Below are 25,100 nucleotides of genomic sequence, written 5' to 3'. Positions count from 1 at the left end.
AAAGCAGTAAGTTAAGAGCATCTAAAAGGAGTAGAGCACCAATCCTTTACAAAAGTTATTTAGAGCACTCAAAGAGTTTTTGAACTGTATAAACTCAGTGGCGACTCACATTTGTAATCTCACCTCTTGTAAGCTGAGACAGGAGACTGCTGAGTTCAAGGCTAGCCTGGACTATATAGTAAAATACCAAGACATCCTAGACTACAAAAGGAGACCTTGCCTCAAAAGAGTAGTAGGGTTTGCACTGTACTTACTCAAAACTACTATATCATTTGGCTTCAAGAAAACAGCAAGGAAACTCCTTACATCCCTAGTAAGGCTCAGCCAACTCACCTGAAGCAAGACCTTTGTGCAGAGACTTGTAACTAAGACACTTTCTGGTAACTGGGAATGCAGAGTAGCCTAAGAGGATAGTCACCTGGGACAGGCAGGGGTGTTCACTTCTGAATACCAAGAATTTCTCTAATACTTGGGAGCTCCTACTAGCCAAATGCATGGATTATGCCAAAATAATTTACTATGAAGCAAATAAGTATCAAATGCCAACCAACACCACTGTGATGACTACTCTTGGTTATCAACTTGAATACATGTAAAATTAAATAAAAACACAAGCCACTGGGCACACCTGTGAGGGACTTTTATTTCATTGGATCATTTGAGATAGGAAGACCCACCTTAAATCTGCCCCCCCCCAAGGCAGCCTAAGTAAGTACAAGATAGAAAGAAGCTTTTGCTCTTTGTCTGCTTGCTCTTGTTCTCAATGGCAAGTCCATTTCTCCACTGCATGAAAGCCTACTTCTTTGGGATTCTGATGTATACTCAAGACCAGTTGACTTAACCTTAGCTTTGTGGACTTAACAGTTACTGAATTCTTAAGACTTTCTGTGGGTAGACAGTCACTGTTGGACTAGCTGGGCCACTGCCTGTAAGTCATTCTAGTAAATTGCCTTTAAATAAATAAATATAAATCTATTTTACCATGTCTGTTCCTCTAGAGAACCTTAACATAGCCACCAAGTTCTTTTTAGAAATTAAATCATGAGGACTTGTTTAATGTCCTCTCAGACTCTACTCTCTGTAATGACAAACAGGGCCCTGTTCAAGTATTTGAAAAACTAAAAAATCATGCTGAGGGATCACTGAACACAGAAACAATCATCCCTCTCTGTTTTGTACTATTTTAATTCCTCCATCCATCATATTGAATCAGTCCACTTACCCTGGGGGACTGACTCTGCCCACCGTGGGTCTGAGGCTGGGTAGTCATCCACCAGGTCCACGCTGATCTGAGTCACAGCTTTATCTAACTCAGAGTCGGAATCCAAGTCAGTATGAGAGGAAAACAACTCATCAGCCATCATCTGAGCACGGCCCAAATCTTTCCTGCAGTCCAATGAGAACACAAAGGTACAACAGAGGCAAACATTCCCAAACTCATCATAGAAAAATTAACTGTGAGGTTAAAATCACATGTACAGGTTGTAGCCCAAAGGACTGTTAACAAGATTTACCTCATTATATAGAACAAAGTTTTTGTGTGGCTATGAATTCATCAATACACTGAATATTTCTGATGGGCCAGGCACCAGATGACCAAAACTGAAATCAGTCCTAGGTCTTAGAAAGTCACAGAACCAGGAGTCAGACAACTAAACAAGCAACGGCACACGAGCAGGCAAGTACTCAGATGGTTTATATTTGTTAACTTGACAGGCTCTAGAATCACCTTTAGACACTCTCTGAATTTTTGTAGTTTGAGGTAAAGGTTCCTCCAACTGCAGACCGAATAAAGAGGTGTAAGCCCACTCATTATGCTGCTTCCTGACTGCAGATGCAATGTGACCAGCTACCCTCCTGCTCCTGCTGCCATGCATGCCCCCCCCATGACACAATGATCCCCTGAACTCTAAGCTACAACAAAAGTCCTTCCTTTCTTAGACTATTTCTTGTCAGATATTCGGTCACAGCAATGGGGAAAGTAACTAACATACTCCCAAGCACAAGGAAGGACATCAAACCCATCAGAGGGCAAGGAAAGCTCTCTGGAGGAAGAGGCCAAGGGGGCTCAAGAGGGTATCAACCACCCGCAGACCATGCTTTGCTGGTCAGCAAGGAAGCTACATCAGACATAAAATACATGTCTTCTAGGAAGGGAAGTCTGGGTAAAAGTTCCAGAGCAACAGCCTGAAGGACAGTGAGCTCCTAAAAAGAGGGCTCTTCTAGAATGGTATCTGAGAAAATACCAATGAGGCCAAGAGTAAGGTAAAGGTAGCCTACATTCAGAAGGAATGAAACAGATCAAAACACACAGCCCTGCAAACTGTGGTGGAAAGACTGCACAGAACTCCAGGGCCCCAGGGAAGGAGCAAGGGCCACTCCAGTTTTAACTATCAAGTATGGTAGGTTAGAAGATTCTGGTGCGGTAACTCAGAACTCTGGTGGAGGAATAATTTTTTACTGTGAAGAGCCTACTTCTTTGCTGTGGGATAATGCTCTTGTACACTGTAAAGATTTCTCACTCATACTGGCTTAATAAAACAGATTGGCCAATAGCCAGGCAGGAAGTATAGGCAGGCCGACCAGACTAGAAGAATTCTGGGAAAAGTAAGGCAGAAAGATGCAGAGGAAGCAAGACGAGACTGCCTTACTGAGAAAAGGTACCAAGCCATGTGGTTAAACATAGATTATGAATTATGGGGTAATTTAAGTTGTAAGCACTAGACAGTAATAAGCCTGAGCTATAGGCAAAACAGTTTATAATTAATATAAGACTCTATGTATTTACTTAGAAAATAGCTATGGGAGCAGACAGGACAGAAACTTCCATCTATACTTCTTTAAAACTCTTGGTGGGATACCTATTGTGGAATATTTTAAGGTATGTTACATTTGTTTATGCTATGGAACATTTGTGTAATGATACAAAGATTGTGTGACTTTTGTTTATGTTGCATTTGTTTAACTCTGTGAAGCTGTGTTACTTTGCCTGTCTAAAACACCTGATTGGTCTAATAAAGAGCTGAATGCAAATATTGAGGCAGGAGAAAGGATAGGCAGAGCTGGCAGGCAGAGAGAATAAATAGGAGAAATCTGAGAAGGGGGAGCAAAGAAAAGAGACTGCTATGAACCAGTCACCCAGTCACCAACAGAGTAAGAATGAAAATGAGATAGACAGAAGAAAGAAAAGGAAAGCCCAAAGGCAAAAGGTAGATGGGATAATTTAAGTAAAGGAAAACTGGCAAGAAATAAGCCAAGCTAAGGCCAGGTATTTGTAAGTAAGAATAAGTTTCCACATGCAGTTATTTGGGAGCTGGGTGACAAGCATCCCAAAAGAGTAAAAAAAACAACCAACAACAGACACCCTCAGCCATGCAAAAGTAGAGAGCTCATGGGAGTCTAGGGCAAAGCTGTATCGGACCTCAGCAACATGGTTCCTGAGCCTACTTAGGCTGAGGTCCCTTTCCACACTGGTAATCCTCTGAAAACACCCCAAACTGCCTGCATTAGGTGGGCAGTGCCCCACATGCACGTCCATCTACAGCCTCACAATGCACTTTATTTGGAAACACAGCTTTTGTACCAAGGATTGGTTAAACAGGGGATTAGTGTGGTCCCTAAATCCAATGACTAGAGCAGTTATAAAGTCATGTGTTGAGTGCGGAGAGTGCTAGCTGAGGGAGGATGATCTTAAGTTCTTGGCCAGCCTGGGCTACTACAGAGCATGTCTCAAAAGACAAACACTGGGAAGAGGTTACACAGCAGTGGAGGCAGAAATAGGAAAGCATCAACAAGCCCAGCAGTGGCCATGGCTGTTAGGATGAACAGTAAGGAGAGGCATGAATGTGCTCCCTAGAACCTCCAGGGACACATACCTACTGACTCTGTAATGCTGGATGAGTCTCATAAGCCACAGAGTTGGTGGTAATTTGTTTTGGTAGCCACAGAAAGACTACAGTTGCTGGCTGTACAATGTACACTTAACCGTCACTGAAGAGAAATCAGTGCAGGATGAAATAACCCAAATCTGAACCCAGCCTGAACCATGCAATAGAACAAGGCCATAAAGTATACAATTACACTTTTTAGTGGTGCCCCCACCTGGACAGGACAGGAAGTGCAGCAGATCACTTGCCTTAGACTGAGAAGCTTAGAATCTAATACTATGTATGTACTTCAGTGAATGAGCAGCCAACCTGCACCACTGAGCAGGATGGCAGGTCAGGAGCTAAGGACTTGGCAGCAGAGGTTGTGAATGCTAAAAATCATTTCTTCAAAACCAAGATGTGCTAGGCAAACCATTGATCACTCTTCTCAACCACACACATAGGAAGAAACAGTACCTGAATCAGTAACTATCTTGCCCAAAGCTTAATAGCTCTGGGAATAGACAGACTTGGCAAGGCTTGACCATGACTTTCCCAAGTGTCTATTCAAATGTGAAACAACTATGCTGATGAAAGAAAGTATATGCTAGGCATCAAACATCTGATAATAAGCTGAAATGTGAACCTGTGCCCATCATGTCTCTATTGTAGATTCATGCCCACACCTAGACCTCACAGCTGTGCCCCAAGCATACTCTAGTACATTAGGAATTCTGCATTCCACAAACAAGCCCAGTCAGCCAATAAGACAGTGGAGGGGACAGGATGGTGTGCAGTTAAGTTCCTGAGGCGCTTTATACAGGTGACTCATCTGCTACAGGTAAAGACGCAAGGTCTAGACAAAAATGGCTGAAATAATCCCAAAGCATGCACCCAGCCTGAAGCTGGAAACATACTCTTACTACAGATTATACAAATACTTATACAAGACCTGACCAATAATTATGGAAGTTGTTTCCCCAAACTCTCATGAACAAAACATTTTGTATTTATACTTTTTAAGTAAAATAAAATGAAAATCAGACCATATGAAGTTAAAAAGAATTGACAATGCTTGAGAGTTTTATGTATTATGCTTGACTCTCAGGGGCATTTGGTAGTATTTGGAGATAATATGGCTATAACAAGTAGGGAGAAGGGTCATTGGCTTCTAGTGGGAAGAGGCAAGGTAAGCAAGTCATCAGATGCACCCAAATGCTTACCTGTCTCAAATGTCAACGCAATGATCAGAAGCTACGGGAAGCAAAGAGCTGACCAGTCAAGATCTTAGAAACGTGGTAAGTTCAGGCACTAAACAGCCAGATTGGAATCTGGCCACAATAAGAGCCAAGCTGGGACTTGGCCAACTGCCACTTGACCTGACCTCCAACAGCCAAACTGCAGAATCTGAGCCTGGCTGAAGAACCAGTACATTCTGTGGTAACTACTCTAAGCTAATGGGTAGGGTCTACTTTCACAACACCCATATAACTCCATCTGCAATTTGCTTTGGTGTTTTATCAGAGAGATTTTGTCTGCTGCCTTTAGGACCGCCAATTTTAACAGCCAATGCTTCCCATGGAGGCTGTGTTAGATCTGATGTTTCTAACCCATGTGGGGTGAGGCCTTTGGGGCTGCCAGATTCAGATAATCATGTGTAAACCCTAGCATCCAGAGAGTTTCTTGAAATGGAACACAACTAGCTCTCACTACCCACCAATGCACAGTAAGCACCAGTAAAATGTGTCTACAGATAAGGTAAGCTGTGATTTTAAAAACGTGCTGTGCCAGCTGAGCATAAGTCATGCCTATAACTCCAGCACTAGAGAGGACACAGGAGGAACAGCCTGGTTTACATAGCAAGACCCATGAAAACATAGTATGTTGGGGGGGGGGGCTCAGAGGCAACTACAGAATTAACTGTTTAGGACCACTTGTTGCTCTTGCAGTGGACCTGGATTTGGTTCCCATTACCCATATTTCTCATCACCCCATCAGGTGCCTCACAATTGCCTGTAACTCTAGGTCCAGGAGATGTAATGCCTTTTCTGGATTTTTTAAATTTATTTATTTTTTATTACATTCTGTCTGAATGTTTGCCTACACACCAGAAGAGAGCACCAGATCTAATGACAGATGGTTGTGAGCCACCATGCTGTTGCTGGGGATTGAACTCAGGACCTCTGGAAGTGCAGTCTGTGCTCTTAACCTCTGAGTCATCTCTCCAGCAACCGCCTTTTCTGGATTCTATGAACAGGAACACATACCACACACACACACCTTAAAAAAATAAAATAAAAATGTGCCATACCTGCAGTACTGTAGGAATGCAGCTTTAAGTAGTTTTGTCTTATCTTCATGGGCTACAGTTTCATTTTTTGTAGTGGTCTCAAAAACCACACTCTACGAAACAAAAAACAAACAAACAAACAAACAAAAACCCAAGCTATTGCTTACAGGAACGTCTGTACATGCTGAAGGAAGATCCTGTGATGGAATACCACACCCCCAGATCTGTTTGCCAACAATCAATCAAAGTCTACAGAAGAGTCAGGTAACTCAGGGCTTTTTCATCATGGTCAGGACAACTACACCAACTTCCCTATGCTTACCACAATATGCATTAAACACACAGGGAATGACACGATTAAGCAGGACTAAGGAAAACTAAGAAGAAAAGGAGTAGTGCAAGACAAATTCAGGGATATGCAGCAGCATTACTATATAACTACACGATCACAAGCAAGAGTTCAAATATGTTGCATTCTATAGAAATTGTCAAATCATTCTTTGTTTCAATTTTTTATTTTATGTGTGTATTTTACTGATTGTATAAGTGTACACACGTGTTTTGTCTGATGTTTCCAGAGGCCAGAAGGACACAATATCTCCCGGAACTGGAGATACAGATGGCTGTGAGCCACTACATGGGTGCTGGGAATTGAACCCAGGTCCTCTACAATAGTAGCAACAAATGTTCTTAATTGTTTAGCCTTCTTTCCAGCCACTTCCCCCCTTTTTTTGAGACAGGGTCTTATGATACAGCCTTGGCTGGCCTAGAACTCTCTATGTAGACCAGCCTGACCTCTAACTCACAGAGATCCACCTGCCTCTGCCTCTCATGTGTTGAGATTCCAACCAGCTTCTTTCAATTCAATTTTTAATTAGGAAAATGGTCTACACAAAGTCTATACATGGCATCATATGTCTGTTACTCCAGTGCTTGGAAGACTAATGGAAGAGGATTGTGAATTCAAGACTAGACTGAGCCACACAGCAAAACTGTCTCAATAAACAATAAAAGTCTACACCTAAAGATTAATAGACATTAGACATCTTAGTGTCTTATGATGAACAAAACCAAATACGTGAATTTGTCATGTATTTCAGTGGAAGAAGATTCTTATACTTTAGCAAATATGAAAATATTCTTTGAAAATATTTTTATATTACTAGCTTTGGAGTTCACTGGAAGATAAATGTAACTGATTATGTTGGCATCAAAATAATTAATGTTTCTTGTCTGAACAACAACAACAAAAAAATAGTCTATATATTTTTATATACCATTTAAAGGGAAAAAAAAATCCCTTTTTTTTCTGTTTAAAAACCCCAAACTTACAGATAAAGTTACCTCAAGTTTTAAGATAATAGAAGTTTTTGTTTTTTGGTTTTTCTAGACAGGGTTTCTCTGTGTAGTTCTGGCTGTCCTGGAACTCACCAAGCTAGCCTTGACTCAGAGAAATCTGCCTACCTCTGTCTCCCAAGTGTTGAGACTAAAGGCATGCACTACCACACCTGGCAAAAGTTGATTTATATTTATTTATTATTTATAATATCATTAAACCTCTCAGAATTCATCTGCTGTGGTCATTGAGATGGCTATAAGTATGGAACTTGAGATGGCATACAGGCCTGCCTAGCACAAGTGGGGACAGGTCGTTAGGGTCTGGACAGTGAGGAAAAACTTCAGAATAAGCCTGGTCACCTTCCCAAGGTGACCACAAGATAAACTACCCCAACAAGCACCTTCCAATGCTGCTGGATAGTGTGTGGAACAATCAACTCAGCAAATAAAATCAATGCTGTCAGCACCCCAAGAATCACCAGCTGTACACTGTGTGGAATGTCATTGGTGCTTCCCTGGGCTCAGTGAACCACTCTGAGAGTCATCCTGCCATCCCAACTCCTAGGGAAGATAAAGGAGAGGAGGAAGTATAAATTTTAAAACTAGTAAACTGGAGACAGTGACAGTGACACATACATCTGGCTCAGAGATGCAAGGAAAAAGCAGAAAGGATGACTGGGACCAACAAGCAGCTGCTCTGAGAAAGAGGACCTAGGGGACAGGGACAAGAAAACAAAGAACTGATTCTATCCCAGCCTTTCTAAATGACTACCTTTTCTGGTGTGAAATGCTCCAATAAAGTAAATCTTTAGATCTTTGACTACCTTACCTCATTGGCCCGCCCAGCAACTGAAGAGGCCAAAGACTCTTCCAGGTCCTCTGCTAATAGGGACATGTTTTCCCTTGGAGTGACAGACACCAGACCACTGTTCCTAGAGAAAAGGATTGGAACACCACCACAGGAACCAGCGCCCAAAATGCCATCTCCTGAGAAAAAAAATGCACAAAGATTGCACAGAACAATTCCTCAAATCTCTCACCCTATCCCAATGAACTGCACCCTTTCTCCTTTATGACACCTACAATAAAAATGCTACAGCATAAATGAATTCAACATAATTTATTTTTCTTTATTTATGGAGATAGTCTTACTCTGCTGACTAGGCTTCTCCAAGCTGGAAGGCTTATGCCATCACCTGCTTCAGCCTCCAGAGTCTATGCCCTACTTTGGCTTCAGCTTTTAAATTCCATCAAAATGTCAAGACCCTGTTGCTACTCAGTAAAGCTGACTGTCTTTCCACATTAGAGACAAGAGAAAGGGCTGGAGAGATGGCTCAGCAATTAAAGCACTAGTTGCTTCTGCAACAGAATGGAGTTCAGTTCTTAGTGAACTCACTGGGAGGCTTGTAATGTCCTGTAACCCCAGCTCCAGGAGACTCCACTGATACCCCTGTCCCTACATAAAAATCTAAAATACAAAACAGCAACCAAACACCCAAAGAACAAAACCCACAAAATTTATCCTTGCAATAGAACAGTGAGTAAAGCCCCTCCTCAATCCCTCCAAATTTCTTATTCTGTAAAACTTAAAATGGCAGCATCTCCAACCCATGGTCATCCTCTTGCTTCTTACCTAATGGTCTTTCTCTATTGGGCCAATCCAGGCAGTAGCCAGCCTGTTCTGCGCCTTAGGAACAGCCCACAATACTGGTCCCACAGTGTGGACCACCACCCAGGCTCCATCTGTGGCCTTGCCCAGACCCTGTCCTCTCTACAGTCCAAGTAGGAGTATACACTGGTTAGTATCTATTTGTCTGGTCTGCACTGCAGGCCAGCTCTCTAGGATTCTTCCTGCCAGGTCTGGACAAACTAGCTTAAAGAGTGTTAACCCAGAGTGAGCTAACCTCATAAACCAAGACAAGTATTTGCTTTTCTCAGGGTTACTTCTTAGCTTCTTGTCTCTCCTGTTTTTGTTTTGTTACTAATTTTGTCTATAAAACAACAGTTTGTGAATTATACCTACCCTTGCGTATTCAGCATGGCTGTGAATTCAGCTGCTGCAAAGAATATTAATGCTTCTAAATGGCAGGTAGCAAAACGTATAGTAAAAGGAAAGAAACTGCCAAGAATGGATAATGAGCTGGCCAAGGTGCTTGGATTTAAGAATTACTTATTGAAGACTGTATAATACTGGTGGACACATATAAATACATATAAAATGAGAAAAAGAGAGTCCAGAAAGATACACATGTACATGATCAACTGAATTTTGACAAAGGTGAAAATATAATACAATGGAGAAAGAACCATCTTTTCATCTAAAGTAGCCATCCATGTACCTTGTGTATCAAAGACAATTTTCTCCTGAGGAAGAGAAAATTTTCCAGTTCCTGTAGAGCACACAAAGACAGCATTCTCCATATAAAGATAGGTCATCTGGCTTGAAAAGTTTGGCACCATCAATCGACATGTAATCAGGTCTTCAGACTGAAAGGTAAAAATTAGGGTTATAGTTAGTAAGAATTAAGACAAAAAAATATTTGTGTAAATTTTGCAACCATGTTTATATGACACCAGTCCACAAAAATATTAAAATTCTCATTCACTGATTGTCCTTGTGAAAGCTATACACCACACAAGACGATTCATAAGACAGGAGAGGTCTATAGCCACTGCTATGGCCTGGATATCTGTGTCCCTGGAATTCAGATGCTGATTGCCAACTGTGTTAACATGTGGAGTCTCTGGGAAGGCTCTGCGGAGCAGGCTTGATCTATTCGAGGACACCAACAAGAAAGTGCTGTCTGTGAGGAATAGGTACCACATCTGCTGGAACCTTTATCTTGGACCTCTAGCCTCTAGAACTTCCTATATCTTATAAATTATCCAATCTTAGGTATTTTGCTGCAACAGCCCAAATGGATTAAGATATTTGTCTTATAGATATTATTTGGAGCTGGGCAGTGGTGGTGCATGCCTTTAATTCCAGCACTTGAGAGGCAGGGGGAATCTCTGTGAGTTTGAGGCCAGCCTGGTCTACAGAGTGAGTTCTAGGACAGCCAGAGCTATTATTACACAGAGAAACCCTATCTCAAGAAAAACAAAAACAAAAACAGAAAAGAAGGAGGGAAGGCACAAATGAAGGGAAGACTTTAAAGTATTTCCTTGGAATTAAGATTCTAAGTCAGGCATAGTAGTAGGATTAAATATCTTTAATCCCAGAACTTGGGAGGCAGAGGCAAATGAACTTCTGAGTTTGAAGCCAGAATAGTCTACAGAGTAAGTTCCAGGACAAGGCTACACAGAAAAAACCTGTCTTTAAAAACCCAACCAACCAAGTAAACAAAAAGGTTATAACTAGACTTTTGCAACAAATGAGAAACAAAAAGCTGCTTGCTTATCCTCCCTCCCTCCCTCCTTTCTTTCTTTCTTCTCTTTCTTTCCCTTCCTTCCTTCCTTCCTTCCTTCCTTCCTTCCTTCCTTCCTTCCTTCCTTCTTTCTTTCTTTCTTTCTTTCTTTCTTTCTTTCTTTCTTATGCAGTGTTCTGCCTGCATGTATGTCTGCAAGTCAGAAGAGAACCAGAGCTCATTACAGATGATTGTGAGCCACCATGGGATTGCTGGGAATTGAACACAGGACCTCTGGAATAGCAGCCAGTGCTCTTAACAGCTGAGCCATCTCTTTAGCCCCTATATTATTTATTTTTAAACTGGCAGATATAAAAGAAAACATTTTGGTTCTGGTTTGTTTTTGGAGACAGTCTTACTATGTTCCTTGGCTGTCCTGGAGCTCCTTAGGCTGACCTTAAATTCACAGAGATCTGCTTGTTACTACCTCTAGATAGGCATGCACCTCCAGAAAAGTGTGTGCTGTCACACCAAAATGATTTTTACTTTACCACTAGGCACCTTGTACAAGCCTGCATTTAGCAAGCTTGAGAGCTCCCAAACAAGCTCTCATATACAAGACAATTGAGAATTGAGTTTATTTGTTCACAAAATCAGAGGAAGAAATATAGTAAGAACTCACTAGACACAAAATTAGGAAATACTAACAATCTCCAACTATTACTAAAGGAATAGTATAAAGATTATTTTTAATGTGTATGTGTGTGTGCTTGTAGTGGACATGTGTACACAAATGTAGGTGCCTACAGAGGACAGAAGCTTTGGATCCCCTTGAGTTGGAGTGACTGGTGGATATACACCATCTGGGAACCAAACTTTGGTCTTCTGCAAGACCAAATGCTCCTGATTTGACTGCGCCATCTCTCTAGTCCCTTAAAATAATTTTTAAAGTATTTCATTAAAGGGAGACTGTAGGATGCTTTTCATTCCCAAATTGTTTTCTTTATATTCTTTGTACTTTCTGAAAATTTTTAAATGACGCTGAGTTATGACTTCCAATTATACTAAACTGAAACACATGGTAAGGTTTATTCTTGTTAAAAATGAAAGAACAAGAGATATTCTTATGGGATTAAGATGAACAAATAAATATTAAGATTAAAGATTTAGTAGCTGGAAAAATGGCTCTGGCAGAGGACCCAAGTTTGGTTCCCTGTGCCCATGCTGGGTGGCTCATAATCAACTGTGACTTCAGCTCCAGGGGCACATATAATGCCTCTGCCTTCTATAAGCACCTGCACTCACATGCAAATACCTACCCCCAATACATAAAAAAGCAAAGGGTTAGGCATGGTTGCACACACCTCTAACATTAGCACTTGGGAAGTAGAGGCAAGTAGCACTCTGAAATCCAGGATGAGCCAGGGCTACACAGTAAGACTCTGTCTCAAATAATAAAGATTTAAGAGAATTTGATACTACATTAAGATTAAATGACAAGTTTCACTGCTATCATGGCTTCCCCTGGTATTAGATAATGTGTTTAATTGCTGTTTATATATTCAACATTAGTTAACTGTTTTCCAGTGACTTACTTTGTAGAGTATGTAAACAGAGTCATTCGCTAGGCACACAGAATTTTTCTGTAATACAGACTGAGCTACATAGAGAGAACCCATCTCAAATATAAAACAACACACACACCCCATCTGAATGCAAGTATCATGCACTTCACCACCAAATTTCCTTTCTACTCTATAAAGAGCTACAGCAGAAGAGTCAGAGGACTGGCTGCTGACTACCTTCACTTCATCTTTCTTTAGTTCAGACCGGGCCAGAGAGTGAGATGGAAAAACAAAAAGGCAATAATATCTGAAAGTATTTTCAAATCTTGCAAATGACCCTTAAAAGACACCAATGGTCATAAAGGAATTTGATGTGCTGTGGCTTCTTGTAGTTTTACTTACCTGGAAAGGTGGGTTGTACTGAGTAACTTCTACAGTGATCGTGTCTGACATTTGGTTACCATTGTCTTCCACTGTTATCAGAGAGTAATAGATGAGGCAGGGGCTATCTCCTAGGTGCCAGGCTGCTGCCAAAACCAGGAGCCCATCACTAGGTAAGAATGGGGGGGAAAGACAGACTACTTTGTAAACAGTATGCCAGATTATTACAAAATTAAACACATTATATATGCTAGAGCCCTGCACCTACTATTTACCCAAGGGAGAAAAAAATATTCTCACAATTACTTTCATGCAAATGTTTACACTGGCTTCATTACAGCAGCCAACCTGAAAACAACCCAATGTCTTCAACTGCTGAGTAGATAAATCCTGGTGTCTGTCTGTCTCTCTCTCTCTACACACACACACACATACACTTTCTTGAATATCATTTAACAATGAAAAAAAGAAATTTCTGAATTAATTTTAAATCTACCATGTCAAAGTTGTATACACACTGCATGATTCATTTATACACCATTCTGAAAAGACAAAACAGATCAATTACTTTTGGGGGCACAAAGGAATGTTGGAGGAAAGACGATCTCTTTCTCTACCTCCTGCCCCTTATTGAGGTTCAAACTCTGCCTTATGCATGTAGATACTGCTCTACCACTGAGCAACACCCCCAGCTCTGTTCTATGTCATGACTATGATCAAGCTGACGATATACTGTCAGGCGGTAGTGGCACACGCCTTTATTCCCAGCATTCGGGAGGCAAAAGCAGGCAGATCTCTGAGTTCCAGGCCAGCCTAGTCTACAGAGCAAGTTCTAGGACAGTCAAGGTTACACACATAAATTCTATCTCAAAATGAAAACAAAAGCAAAGAAACAAAACATCTCAAACAACAAACAAACAAAAAAGATGACTATATGCACTTAGCAAGACTCACAGAGGACCCAGGTAGTTTCCCAGCACCTACATGGCAGCTCATGGCTGTCTGCAATACAGTTCAAGGGAAATCTGACACCCTCACACAGCCATATATGCAGACAAAACACCAATGCACATGAAATAAAAAAATTTTTAAAAAGTGAAATAAAAAAGAATCTATACATTAATAAATTTAAGATGAAAAAAATCTCAGCCAGACATGATAGCATGTATCTGTAATACAGCTCTCTGGGGACTGAGTCAGGAGAATCCCAAGCTCAAAGTAAGACTGTTACAAAACAAAACAATCCTAAGCTTATATCTAAAATAAAGAAAGCTCAGCTTTATTTGTAATAATCCAATAAAAACTCCTAAGTCTGGTCACTGAACATGTAAGCTCAAATTGTGGCTATGCAAAATATCAATAAGAGTCAATGAGACAAAGGAGATATGATGTTCTCACATAAAAAGCTAATGAACCCGAGAAGAAGACAGAGAACATGAGTGTTTCCCAGTTTCTCAAGGACTTTCATCACAGAAGAGCAAAGTCTCAGAGCAGCCACTCCTAAACATATTTTATTCCTCATTCAAGCTAAAAAAGGCTGTGGCAAGCCCACAGTAAGCTACTCCCTAAATTTCCAAAAGTCAGATAAATGAAAGTAAGTATGGTCTTTAATAATAAAAATGCTTATAGAAATTAAGGAAACACTATCATTTTACCTCCTTGGTGCTTTTACAGTCTTCAAATACTGCTCGGAAACATGCTAACAGTCTGTAACACTCTTCTGAGAAAGAAGCATAACAACTGTGGTACACCAAATCAGAACATAGTAAACATGACTATGACACATACATAGTCCTTAGCTGTCCAGGTGTGGTGGCACACACCTTTAATTCTAGCACTCTGGAAGGCAGAGGCTCTGAGGTTAAGGCCAGTCTAGTGTACATAGTAAGAGCCAGGCCAGTCAAGGCTATATAGTGAGACCCTGTCTCAAAAAAGGCAACAACAAAAAGTCTTCCTTTTTGTTTGTGACAGAGTCTTGTATATAGTTCAGGCTGGCCAGGAACCATAACCCTCCTGCCTCAGCCTTCCTCAGTGCTAAGACCACAAACTGAGCTGCCAAGCCTTGCCTGAGAACTGCTGCTAAGAGAAAAGTCACTCCACACATAAACCATGAGCCTCAGTACATCAGCTTAGCCACTGACTGTGGGCTACAAGACCTTCACTGACAGTGACAAGAACCCGATGTCTCCAATGGAGAGCAGAGACCACTACTGTGGACTCCCTTGGCAACAGAAAGGAGGGGGTGCTGGCAATGCCGTAAGATGGAATAAAGACAGAGCTGGTCCAGCTGTGCAAGCCAGATGCATCAAATCTAAAAGGTGTAGGAACAAACCATTTATAGCTGAGGAATGCTTCAATTTCCCATACAAACCTGCATCACTAGGTAAAGAACAACAGACCACTCAGAGCCTTAGCAGACAGTGCTTAGAAGAGCAATGCCAGCAGAGCAGGCAGCAGAACACATTACTACATAGCTGTCAACCTGTTATCTGACTTCTTTAGGACAAGTTAGCTGCTCACCAGTTTTGCTTCAAGTCCAAATACTGAATGTTGACCCCTTCTTTAATAGATTCGTAGTTACTTTCTGATCCCTAAATGGAAAGACCAGAGTGTGAGCTTCCAGTAATTACTGTGTCTTTCTTACCACCCACTGAACACCCAGCTCCTGGCAAAGTCTTGCACCCATGAGCAATGAATATTTAAAAACTAGCACACCAAGCCAGGTGTGGTGGTGCACAACTCTAATCCCAGCACTCAGGAGGCAGAGGCAGACAGATACAGGCAGATGTCTTTGAAATCGAGGCTAGCCTGTTCTACATTGTGAGTTCCAAGACAGGCAGGGTTATCTAGTGAAACCCTGTCTTTAAAAAAAAAGAAATTAGTACGTCAGCTGGGTGCGGTAGCACATGCTCACACATCACCTGCATAGGTGGGTGGTGGGGGCAGGAGCATCAACTACACAGAGACCAGCCTGAGCTACATGACACTCACTGTCTTATATCTTGCCACCCCACAAATTAGCAAGTTAATCACTGATTGCTATTATGGCTAGGAACTGAACACCCAGTATTACTTATTTACTAACTATATATATTATCTATTACATGGAAGTGTGTTTCAGTGAGGCAGATGGACTGGCTACAGTGATGCTTACCTAGAATCCCAGCACTTGGGAGGCTGAGGCAGGAGGACTTAAAGAGTTCACAACCAGCCTGGGTACAGAGTGAATCCCTGTCTCAAAGAAAACAAGAAACAAAGAAGGAATGAACACAGTTATACACCATAAACCAAACCAGAAATAGCCGTTACTGTTCCTCACCCAAATAGCATCAGTAATGCTTTCCTTCAGGGCTCTGTGCATATCCCAACTGTGAGCTTGTTTTTCTGAAAAATCATCCAGTTCCCATTTACTGATGTTTGAACTTGTCAGGGTGTAGAAACTCGATCTTCCTCTGTCCCACAGAACACTGGCCAGCTGTGCAAAGAGAAGGGGGTCATGTTGAGGCTGACTCCAAGTGCACATATTTACAGCTTTCTGACTATAGTTCTGTAGGGAGGAGTAACTGTAGTGAGATAGTCCTTCTGTGGCACTGACCACGCCCATGGGGGGGGTGGAGCTATGGGCAGAAGTGACCTGTGGAAGGAGGTCTGAGGAAGAGCCAGGAAAAGCTCTCTTGTTGGCAGGACTCGGACAGGAGAGCATCGGGGTGGAATTTCCTGGTGTTCATCTGTCTAGGTTGTAAGTTATTTCCCCCTGAATAAACACCTATTCGGCCTATTTGTTTATCCTGATCCTTATTTAACCACGATATCTGGTGTCAGAAGTGGGATTCGAACCCACGCCTCCATTCGGAGACCAGAATATACATAGACATGGAAAAAAAAAATAAAATGGTTTTAAAAAGACAAAACAGCTGGGTGTGGTAGCACAAGCCTTTAATCCCAGCACTCGGGAGACAGAGGCAAGCAGATCTCTGTGATTCCAAGTAAACCTGGTATGCAGAGTAAATTCCAGGACAGATAAGAGTTACACAGAGAAACCCTGTCTCAAAAAATAAAAAATAAAAAGTAAAAGAAACAGAGTAATAATAAAGCCACATAAAGATGAAAAGCTCAGAGAGAATCTGGTTACTGTATGGTATTATATTGTCTGTGTATCTTTTGACTGCTGAGGAAATAACAACTGTTAAAACAAATGGTGCTGGATCAATCCAATTTATATATTTTAAAAATGCTTTGACTCAAAAATTTAAGTTCAAGGACAAGTTACTGGGGAAAAGGATTCCTATTTTTGCTTCCACAGAAAATATAAAGCTGTGGATTCCTTCCAGACTAATGTGGTTTGATCAAGCCAGGCCCCCTGAAACAGAGTTGCTGGTGATCCAACATTCAAAACAGCTTGGACAAAGCAGCCTCACAGACTACAACCAGGATTTCTGCGTCTTCTTAGGATTCCCCCATGACAGCGCCCTTTACCAGCAGGAAGTAGTTTGGAAAGAACGACGCCCAAATTCCCAAATATTGTTTATAAATGTTTGTTTTCATTTAAATTGACTTGGTTATAAATGGTTAATGATCACAACCAATATCCTTTTAAAGGTAAAAAGGGAATTATGGTATAGATATGAATACTTTGTTTTGGAATGGATTTTCATTTATTGATACAATTTAAGGTCAATAAGGTGATATGTATATTTCTCTTCTTGTTTATGTATTGTGTTTATATAGCTCATTTAAAAATGTAATGTATAATTTAGTACAGATTTTAGATAGTTACCTATGATAGTCAAAACTTATAGCTAGGTGAGTTAGGTTTTCTAGATATGCAGAGATGTATTTGAGATAGATAGGCATTCTTCAAACCTTTCAAAGACCTACAGAATATGGCATTTAAAATGGTTTAGGGTTTTTCTTGATAATGAGACATAATTGTTCCTGGCAACACCACCTGCGTCAGAAAGGAAGATGGACGTTGAAGAAACTCGTTATAGAGTTTGCTTCCAATATGGCAAGACTAGCCATTTGGACAAGATACTGCTCTTGTCTGGACTGTTTGACTTTATGCTGTATAAACTGGACATGCAGGACCCACAGAAAAGTGACTGGTGATTCAAGATGGACATTGCTACAGAGTTCCTGCTTCATGGAAGAGTCTGCCAGACAGTCTGCAGGACACAGAGGAAAGTGACTGACAAACTGCCAATACAAGAAGACAGTTTAAAGTTTCCTGCTTTGCTGAAGAGTCTGCCAGACACACTATGGCCTATGGGCTGAAGATGGAAGATTACAAAAGAACTTCAGGTGACTGACCAGGCAGTGAGTTGTCTCTGTCTTTTCTAGAGTTTATATACTATCCTTCTGTGGTCTTTGAGGGAGTTGAAGACAGATAGTTATGGTTATAGTTTTCCTTAGTATTAAAGATAAGTTACTTAGACGTTAGACACAAAGATAGGATAGATGATGGAATATTTTCTTCAAATATTACTAAATGTTAATGGACTAAATATTGTTAACTGCGATTCTTATTTGATAACTGTTGTGTGATATATTTTGCTATGTTAAGGTTAAAACCCTTTTTATTTAGACAGAAAAAAGGAGATGATGGGAGATGTCATTCTGTAAATGTTTCTCATGCTGGTTAATGAATAAAGCACTGTTGGCCAATAGAAAAAGGAAGATAGGAGGGGCTAGGAGATAAGGAGGAAATAGGAAGTAGTAAGGAGGAGTCAAGATGGAGAGTCTGGAGAGAATAGAACCGCCAGCCGTCTCTCGCTGGTAAGACCACGTGGAAATACATAGAAATGGGTTAATAATTAAGACAGAGCTAGCCGATAAGAAACTAGTAAAGGGCCAACAGGTTATATCAAATACAGAGTCTCGGTGTATGTTATTTGGGGCTGGCACAGCAGTGGGACAAGACTGGCGGTGGGAGGAAAAACCATACTCATTACAAGTAACTCTGAAATGGACCTTGAAAGCAAGGCCCACTCTCCATAGGAAAGGTCTGGGAAGAGCAGAACAGGGAGATGGGAAAGTTTTCTTATTAAATTGGGTCACTATGCAAAAACTAAACCACAGCAGTCTAGAGTGTGGGTCTAGAAACCTGGCGTGTTGCTGCCCATGGCTTTTGAGCCTAGAACTTGAAGGTGCCTGACAGGGAGGACACTCATCAGACATGGGCACTGTTTGTATGAGTAGGCTCTTTTGTATGAAACAGATGTGTTTAAGCTGAATGTACCCGCCACTGCCACCACTTCTCCTGTTACAGAAGAAGGGACAACAATGAGGCTGTCCTGGCCTGTGAACAAGAGCAAACCAGGGTTTGACAGACAGAACAAGGGGATGAAATGCACCCAGAAGCAGCTGGAGAACCAGTGATGTACAACGGAGAGGGAAGAGCAGTGGCTATCACCATGGTTTGAAACCCAGGCCACTTGAGAAAAGGGTCAGTGCCAGTAACAGAAACAGATATGTCAAGATGATTCACTTGTGTTTAAACATGCTGTTTTAGATATAAAAGACATTCAAGGGAGCAAGTGACAAAGCCACCTGAGGTGAGGATCAAGCAGTGGGTTGAGGACCTGAGCTTTAGTTGAGGCTTGAGTATGACAGGTGACATCTCAGCAGCTCACTACCTCAACCTCTCCAACACAATGGAGAGAAAGGGCTCTGTTTCACAAGAGAACCAAAGCAGCTGGCAGACTTAGGCCTATCCCCTCACTCCCTCCCAGGCCAGACAGGAGGGTAAATCTGAGTTACCACACAGAACTGGCAATGTGGGAGAAGACAGTTCAGGCCAAATTCAGCCTTAGGGCTGGAGATGGCTAGGTGGTCAACACTTAATTGTTCTTCAAGAAGACCCAGGTTTGATTCCCAATACCCTCATGGCAACTCACAACAGTAACTAGTTCCAGGGCATTTGATGCTCTTCTCTGGCCTCAGCAGGCACCAGATAACTATGAGATGCATAGGAATACATCAAGCAAATACTCACACACATAAAATTAAAAAACAAAAACACAATAGCTTACAATCACAAGAAACCAGTAACACTATCACAGGAAACCTCCAACTCAGTGCAAACAGTTCTTTACAGACGTACCATGAGGTCACTAGTAGGGGACAGAATCCCCAAAAGGGAAGAAACCCTTCGGCCAATCCCTGAGAGCATCCCTTGGCCTTGGGGCAGGGCATGCTGGTGAATCTTCCCTGAGCTTTCAGGAATCAGTCGGATCAGCTGGCTCCCCACAGAAGACAGGATAAAACTTCCTCCCTGTGAACACAAGCACAAGATGAGCTTGAACTTCCTCCCTGTGAACACAAAGCACAAGATGAGCTTGGAAGAGCTCAGGACCAAGAACTAGCAAAAAAAAAAAAAAAAAAGTGTGACAAGCCAGGCGGTGGTGGCTCAACTTTAATTCCAGCACTTAAACTTCAGAGGCAGGCAGATCTCTGTGAGTTCCAGGCCAGCCTGGTCTACAGTGTGTTCCAGGGCAGGTTCCAAAGCTACACAGAGAAACCCTGTCTCAAAAAACAACAACACACACACACACAAAGTGTGATAAAGCCTGGTGTGATGGTGATTGCCTGAAATCCCAACACTTGAGAAACTAAGGCAAGAGGATTATAATTAAGGCCAACCTGAGCTGCAGAGCAAGACTTTACCTAAATTGAAAAAAAAAAATTTCACACATAAAACTTATCCCTATTTTAAATATGCCTAAAAGGATTTTAAAAAGGTGCATTAATCCATTAAAATCCTTTCACTAATAACACAGAAATATTCTTACAAAGGGAAAAAAGTTCCCCTTCTTAAATTTGAGTTTTAAATTAAAGGTCTACCATTTGTAGGTTCAACATGTGTCTGATTTCCTTTCTTTCTTTTTTCTTTTTGAGGCAGCCTTATACATTCTAAGCTATCCTTGAACTCACTACATAGTCAAGGATGACCCAAAATTCCCTATCCTTCCAAATGCTGGGATCATAGATATGCACTACTACATCTGGTTTAAGTGGCGCTGGGATGGAATCGAGGGCCCTGTGCATGTTAGGCAAGTACTCTGCTAACCAAGGCCTAAACCCAGCCTCAGTTTTCTTCCATAACTGCAGAGTAGACACCAGCAAGTATTCTCCCAGTGTCTAAAAGTTAGTTTCTTTTTATTTTGTTTGTTTGAAACAGGGTTTCTATATGTAGCCCAGGCTCTCCTGGAACTCAGAGAGATCTGCCTGCCTCTGCCTCCTGAGTGCTGGGGTTAAAGTTCTATACCACCAGGCCTAGCTTTTCTATCCCCTCCCCCCACCCTCAGCATTTCTCTGTGTAGATCTAGCTGTCCTGGAACTAGCTCTGTAAATCAGACTGGCATTGAACTCACAGAGATGAGTTCTCTGTGAGAACCACCTGCCTCTGCCTCCTGTGTGCTGGGATTAAAAGTATGCACCACCACTGTCCAGCCTGCCCAAGAGCTTCTTTCTAATAGCTACTTTCATAAATTACTTAAAGAGAATGAACCAACATTCCATTGCCCCAATGAATGGCCTTCCCTACTCTACTTTATACCACAGCCCTCACTCACCCTCCTCTCTTCCTTGCCTTTCCTTCATGCCTCCAGGCCCCCATAGCTGCTCAGAATCTATAATTCCAGATTCAGATCTCCCTACCAGTCCACACCATAGCTCTCTCTATACACACCTGCACTGCTGTCAGGAACCTACACATTTTCTCGCCTCCCAAATCCACACAGGTCTCTGAGTAGGTGTCTTCTCTGGCGAGGCTGGGCCAGTAGCGGATGGACCCCTCTTTGGTAGCAACCATGACAGCAACAGCCTTGAAACAAAACCATAGTCATCAGCAACAATAAAAGGCCTCAGAACCCGTGCCTATGAACCCTGATGAAAACAAGACTTTGTTTTTATATTAATCTTATTATTTTACATATTTATTTATTATACTGAGGGTCTCACTATGTAGTCCTGAATGGCCTCAAATTCACAGGGATCTGACTGCCTTTGCATTTCAAGTACTGGGATTAAAAGCGTGTATAATCATGCCCATCAAACTTCTTTACTTTTGAGATTATGCAACAGGAAAACCACCTTCACCTTTCTGTTCAGGTTTGTGGATTTTAACATGTGCAGATGGTGTAACCACCCATCCTAAGGGTACAGAGTAGTTCTGTCATCCCAGACTACCTAATGCTGACCCCCTGATGATCATGCCTTCCCTGCTTTACCCTGGCAACTGTTTCCATCACTGTAGATCTGGCACTTGAGAATATCACACAGCAAAAGAGCAGACTGAATTCCAACTCTGCTTCTCTACCTCAGCTTACCCTGAGGTTTATCTGGGTTACTGCATGAGTTGTCTGCTAAAGGACCCACTAGTTGCTTCCAGCTTCAGCGCTGCAAACAAAACTGCTATAACATGAGTGACTGTTTTGTGTTAAGTTTTCATTTCTCAAGTGAAATTATGAAATTTGCAGGTAGATGGACAGAGCTATCCATTAAATAAGATACTCAGGCTCAGGAAGACAAACACTTTATGTGACATTCTCACATGTGAATCTTAGCTTTTACTTTGTACATATTTTTTATTTATGTGGCAATGAGTATGCGTAGAGGCCAGGGAACTAAAATGGGGGGAAAATGAAAGAGGTGTTGAGGGAGATGGGGCTGGTAATAGGACACACGTGATCTGAGAGTGGGAGGGGTTAAGCAGGGATAGGGAGCAGGGATGTGGAAAATTAATTAAAGCTAGGTCATAGACCTTACAGAAGTGGCACATGCCTTCAATCCCAGCACTTGGGAGGCGGAGACATTCAGATCTCCATTTAGTTCAAGGCCAAGCAGGTCTACATAATGAGTTCCCAGACAGCCAGAGCCATATGGGTGAGATTCTGTCTTGAGACAGACAAACAAACAAAACATGCTAGGCGATATACAAAAAAAAAAAAAAAAAGCCTTAAGAAACTTAATAATATGTATATATTTCTCATTTCTATAAGAGAAATGGTCAGGTGTCTGGAGATGGCTCAGTGGTTAAGAGCACTGACTGCTCTTCCAGAGGACCCGGGTTCAACTCCCAGCACCCATATGACAGCTCACAACTGTCTGTAACTCCAGGATCCAAAACCCTCATACAATAAAATAAAATTAGAGAGAGAGATGGTCAGGAAAGGACTATCAGGTTCACAGGGCATGTAAACCCTCACTTTGTAAGAAACTGGGAACCAAGAGTATGCAGTGGTTTACGTCCCACGCAGGAGTTTCAGCTGCCCCACATCCTGCCTCACTCAGCGACATCAGGCTCATTGGCCATTCTATCAGCTGTGCAGCAGTGCTCCACTGGACTTTTGTCTGCACTGTTCCAACAGCAACGATGCTAAACAGCTATTCACGAGCTTATCTGCCACTCTCATGCACTCAGAGGTAAAGTAAGTGTCTACTGAAAACCTTGCCCATTTTGTTTTTCTTCTTCCTTTTATATATTTCATGTGTGAGTGTTGCCTGTAATTGCATCATGTGCATGCCTGGTGCCTGTGGAAGTAAGAAGACACCTGATTCCTTGGAACTGGAGTTATAGATTATTGTGAGCCACCATGTGGCTACTGGGAATTAAATTGGAGTTCTCTGCAGGAGCAATTAAATGCTCTTAACCTCTGGGCCAGCTCTCTGTTTTTAAATTGGATTGTTTGCTTCCTCATCAAACTTTGCTTTGTGACTTTTTTATATTCTGGATGTAAGTACTCAGTTGGGTTTAAGAGTATTTCCTCAGTCTGTACCTTGTTGTTTCATTTTCTTATTTTAGAAAATGTACTATTTGTTTGAGACAAAGTCTCAAAGCTCTAGGTGGCCTGCAATTTGATGTAGAACAGGCTGGCTTTGACCTCACAGAGATCCAGCTGACTTTGTCTCCCCAGTGCTGGGATTGAAGGTGTGCTACCACACCAAGCTCTCAATCAGCTTTTTTAAAAAAGATTTTAAAAAATTATATTTGTGTGTATATGCCTGCCTGCAGGTGCCTGCAGAGGTCAGCAAAGATATTCTAAAACTGGAGTTACATTACAGTCATGAGTCACCCAAAGAGGGTGCTGGGAACTGACCCACTCTTAACCACTGAGCCATCTCCTTAGCTCCTTCAATCAGCTTTTAAGAAACCTACCTGAATGGAATGTACTTCACCTGGGGATGCAGCGTAAGAGAGTGCCACCAGGTCAGCACTCCAGTGGAAATCACTAGGAGGCAGCTGGAGTTCTTTGCAAACAGACAACTGCAAGACAAACCCAAACAGAAAAACCTTCATATTCAATTCAGTCTGTTCATTCTGACTTGTTTGTTTCTTCTGTATATTTCATATGAATTCATTGCTGCAAGACTATGTTATAAAAGCCTTTCTTTTCATAGCTCTTTTTGATCAGATACAACAGAGTATCTTAAGAGACACAGTCGGGAATACACAGATGCTAAAATGGACTTCTATAAGAACTAGTCTGTGCTGAGCACATTAAGGCAGCTTGCAGACCCAAGAGAACTCAGTGTGAAAATCCAAGCACTGAGGCAGGAGGGAAAAGGACACACGATCCAGAGCCCATGAAGACAGTGACAATCTCAAGCTCATGTTCTTTTATTTTGGCTGCAGTGGGTCCTTTGAGAAGGAAGAAACCAAAGGCATCAACAAAAACAAATCATTAAAAGAGGACAAGTTTTGTTTTTCTGAGCAAACTCTGGATGCGCATTCAGTATTTCATATCATGAATCCCTAATGCTTGCAGATTGACTAGCATCCTTCATGAACTTTAAAAATAAAGAATCAGTTGGGACCCCCTTTCCCCACTTGTTATCTAAAGAGCCATTACCTTAGTGACAGGTGACACAGTAATCTTCCAAATGAGGAGTTTCTCTTTGCACACCAGGCAAGCCCACCCACCTTCATCTATGTGGACAGACAGCTGATCGTCAGCTGAGAGGAAATAAGGAATACAATTAATCTTACATTGAGACTATGAAAAGTTGTTTAGTCTCTTTATACTAACACCTTTTCTATCACATTTGTCACCAAAACAGGTAACAGAAGCACACATACATTAATTCAGGGACTGGAGAGAATGACACAGCAGTTAAAAGTACTTAAAGCACATGCAGAGGACCTGGGTTTAGGGGTTACCAGCACCCACATGGTAATACATAACCAACTACAACTCCAGTTCTAGAGGATTTGACCCACCCTTCTGATACCCACAGGCTCATGCATACACATGGTGCACAAACATACAATTATCATAAATACTAATAATATAAAATTAATTTTAAAAAGCAA

General features: G+C 41.6%; 1 protein-coding gene across 1 annotated transcript in view; it reads right to left on the bottom strand.

Annotated features, from left to right (window-relative positions):
- Nup133 (nucleoporin 133) overlaps positions 1 to 25,100 on the bottom strand; it is a 47,633-nt gene that overhangs the window by 18,901 nt on the left and 3,632 nt on the right. Inside the window, exons 3-13 of the mRNA XM_051201830.1 lie at positions 24,640 to 24,743; positions 23,946 to 24,053; positions 21,477 to 21,611; positions 19,890 to 20,060; positions 16,107 to 16,262; positions 15,308 to 15,378; positions 12,809 to 12,956; positions 9,834 to 9,981; positions 8,324 to 8,481; positions 6,178 to 6,269; positions 1,223 to 1,386 (exon numbers count right to left, since the gene is read on the bottom strand). Coding sequence (XP_051057787.1) covers positions 1,223 to 1,386; positions 6,178 to 6,269; positions 8,324 to 8,481; positions 9,834 to 9,981; positions 12,809 to 12,956; positions 15,308 to 15,378; positions 16,107 to 16,262; positions 19,890 to 20,060; positions 21,477 to 21,611; positions 23,946 to 24,053; positions 24,640 to 24,743 — 1,455 coding nt within the window. The remainder of the gene's footprint in view (positions 1 to 1,222; positions 1,387 to 6,177; positions 6,270 to 8,323; positions 8,482 to 9,833; positions 9,982 to 12,808; positions 12,957 to 15,307; positions 15,379 to 16,106; positions 16,263 to 19,889; positions 20,061 to 21,476; positions 21,612 to 23,945; positions 24,054 to 24,639; positions 24,744 to 25,100) is intronic.

The sequence above is a fragment of the Phodopus roborovskii genome, unplaced genomic scaffold, assembly GCF_943737965.1.
Source record: "Phodopus roborovskii unplaced genomic scaffold, PHOROB, whole genome shotgun sequence".
Taxonomy (NCBI): domain Eukaryota; kingdom Metazoa; phylum Chordata; class Mammalia; order Rodentia; family Cricetidae; genus Phodopus; species Phodopus roborovskii.
The sequence above is the reverse complement of the archived record's forward strand: the minus strand, read 5'-3'. Positions and strand labels throughout refer to the sequence as shown.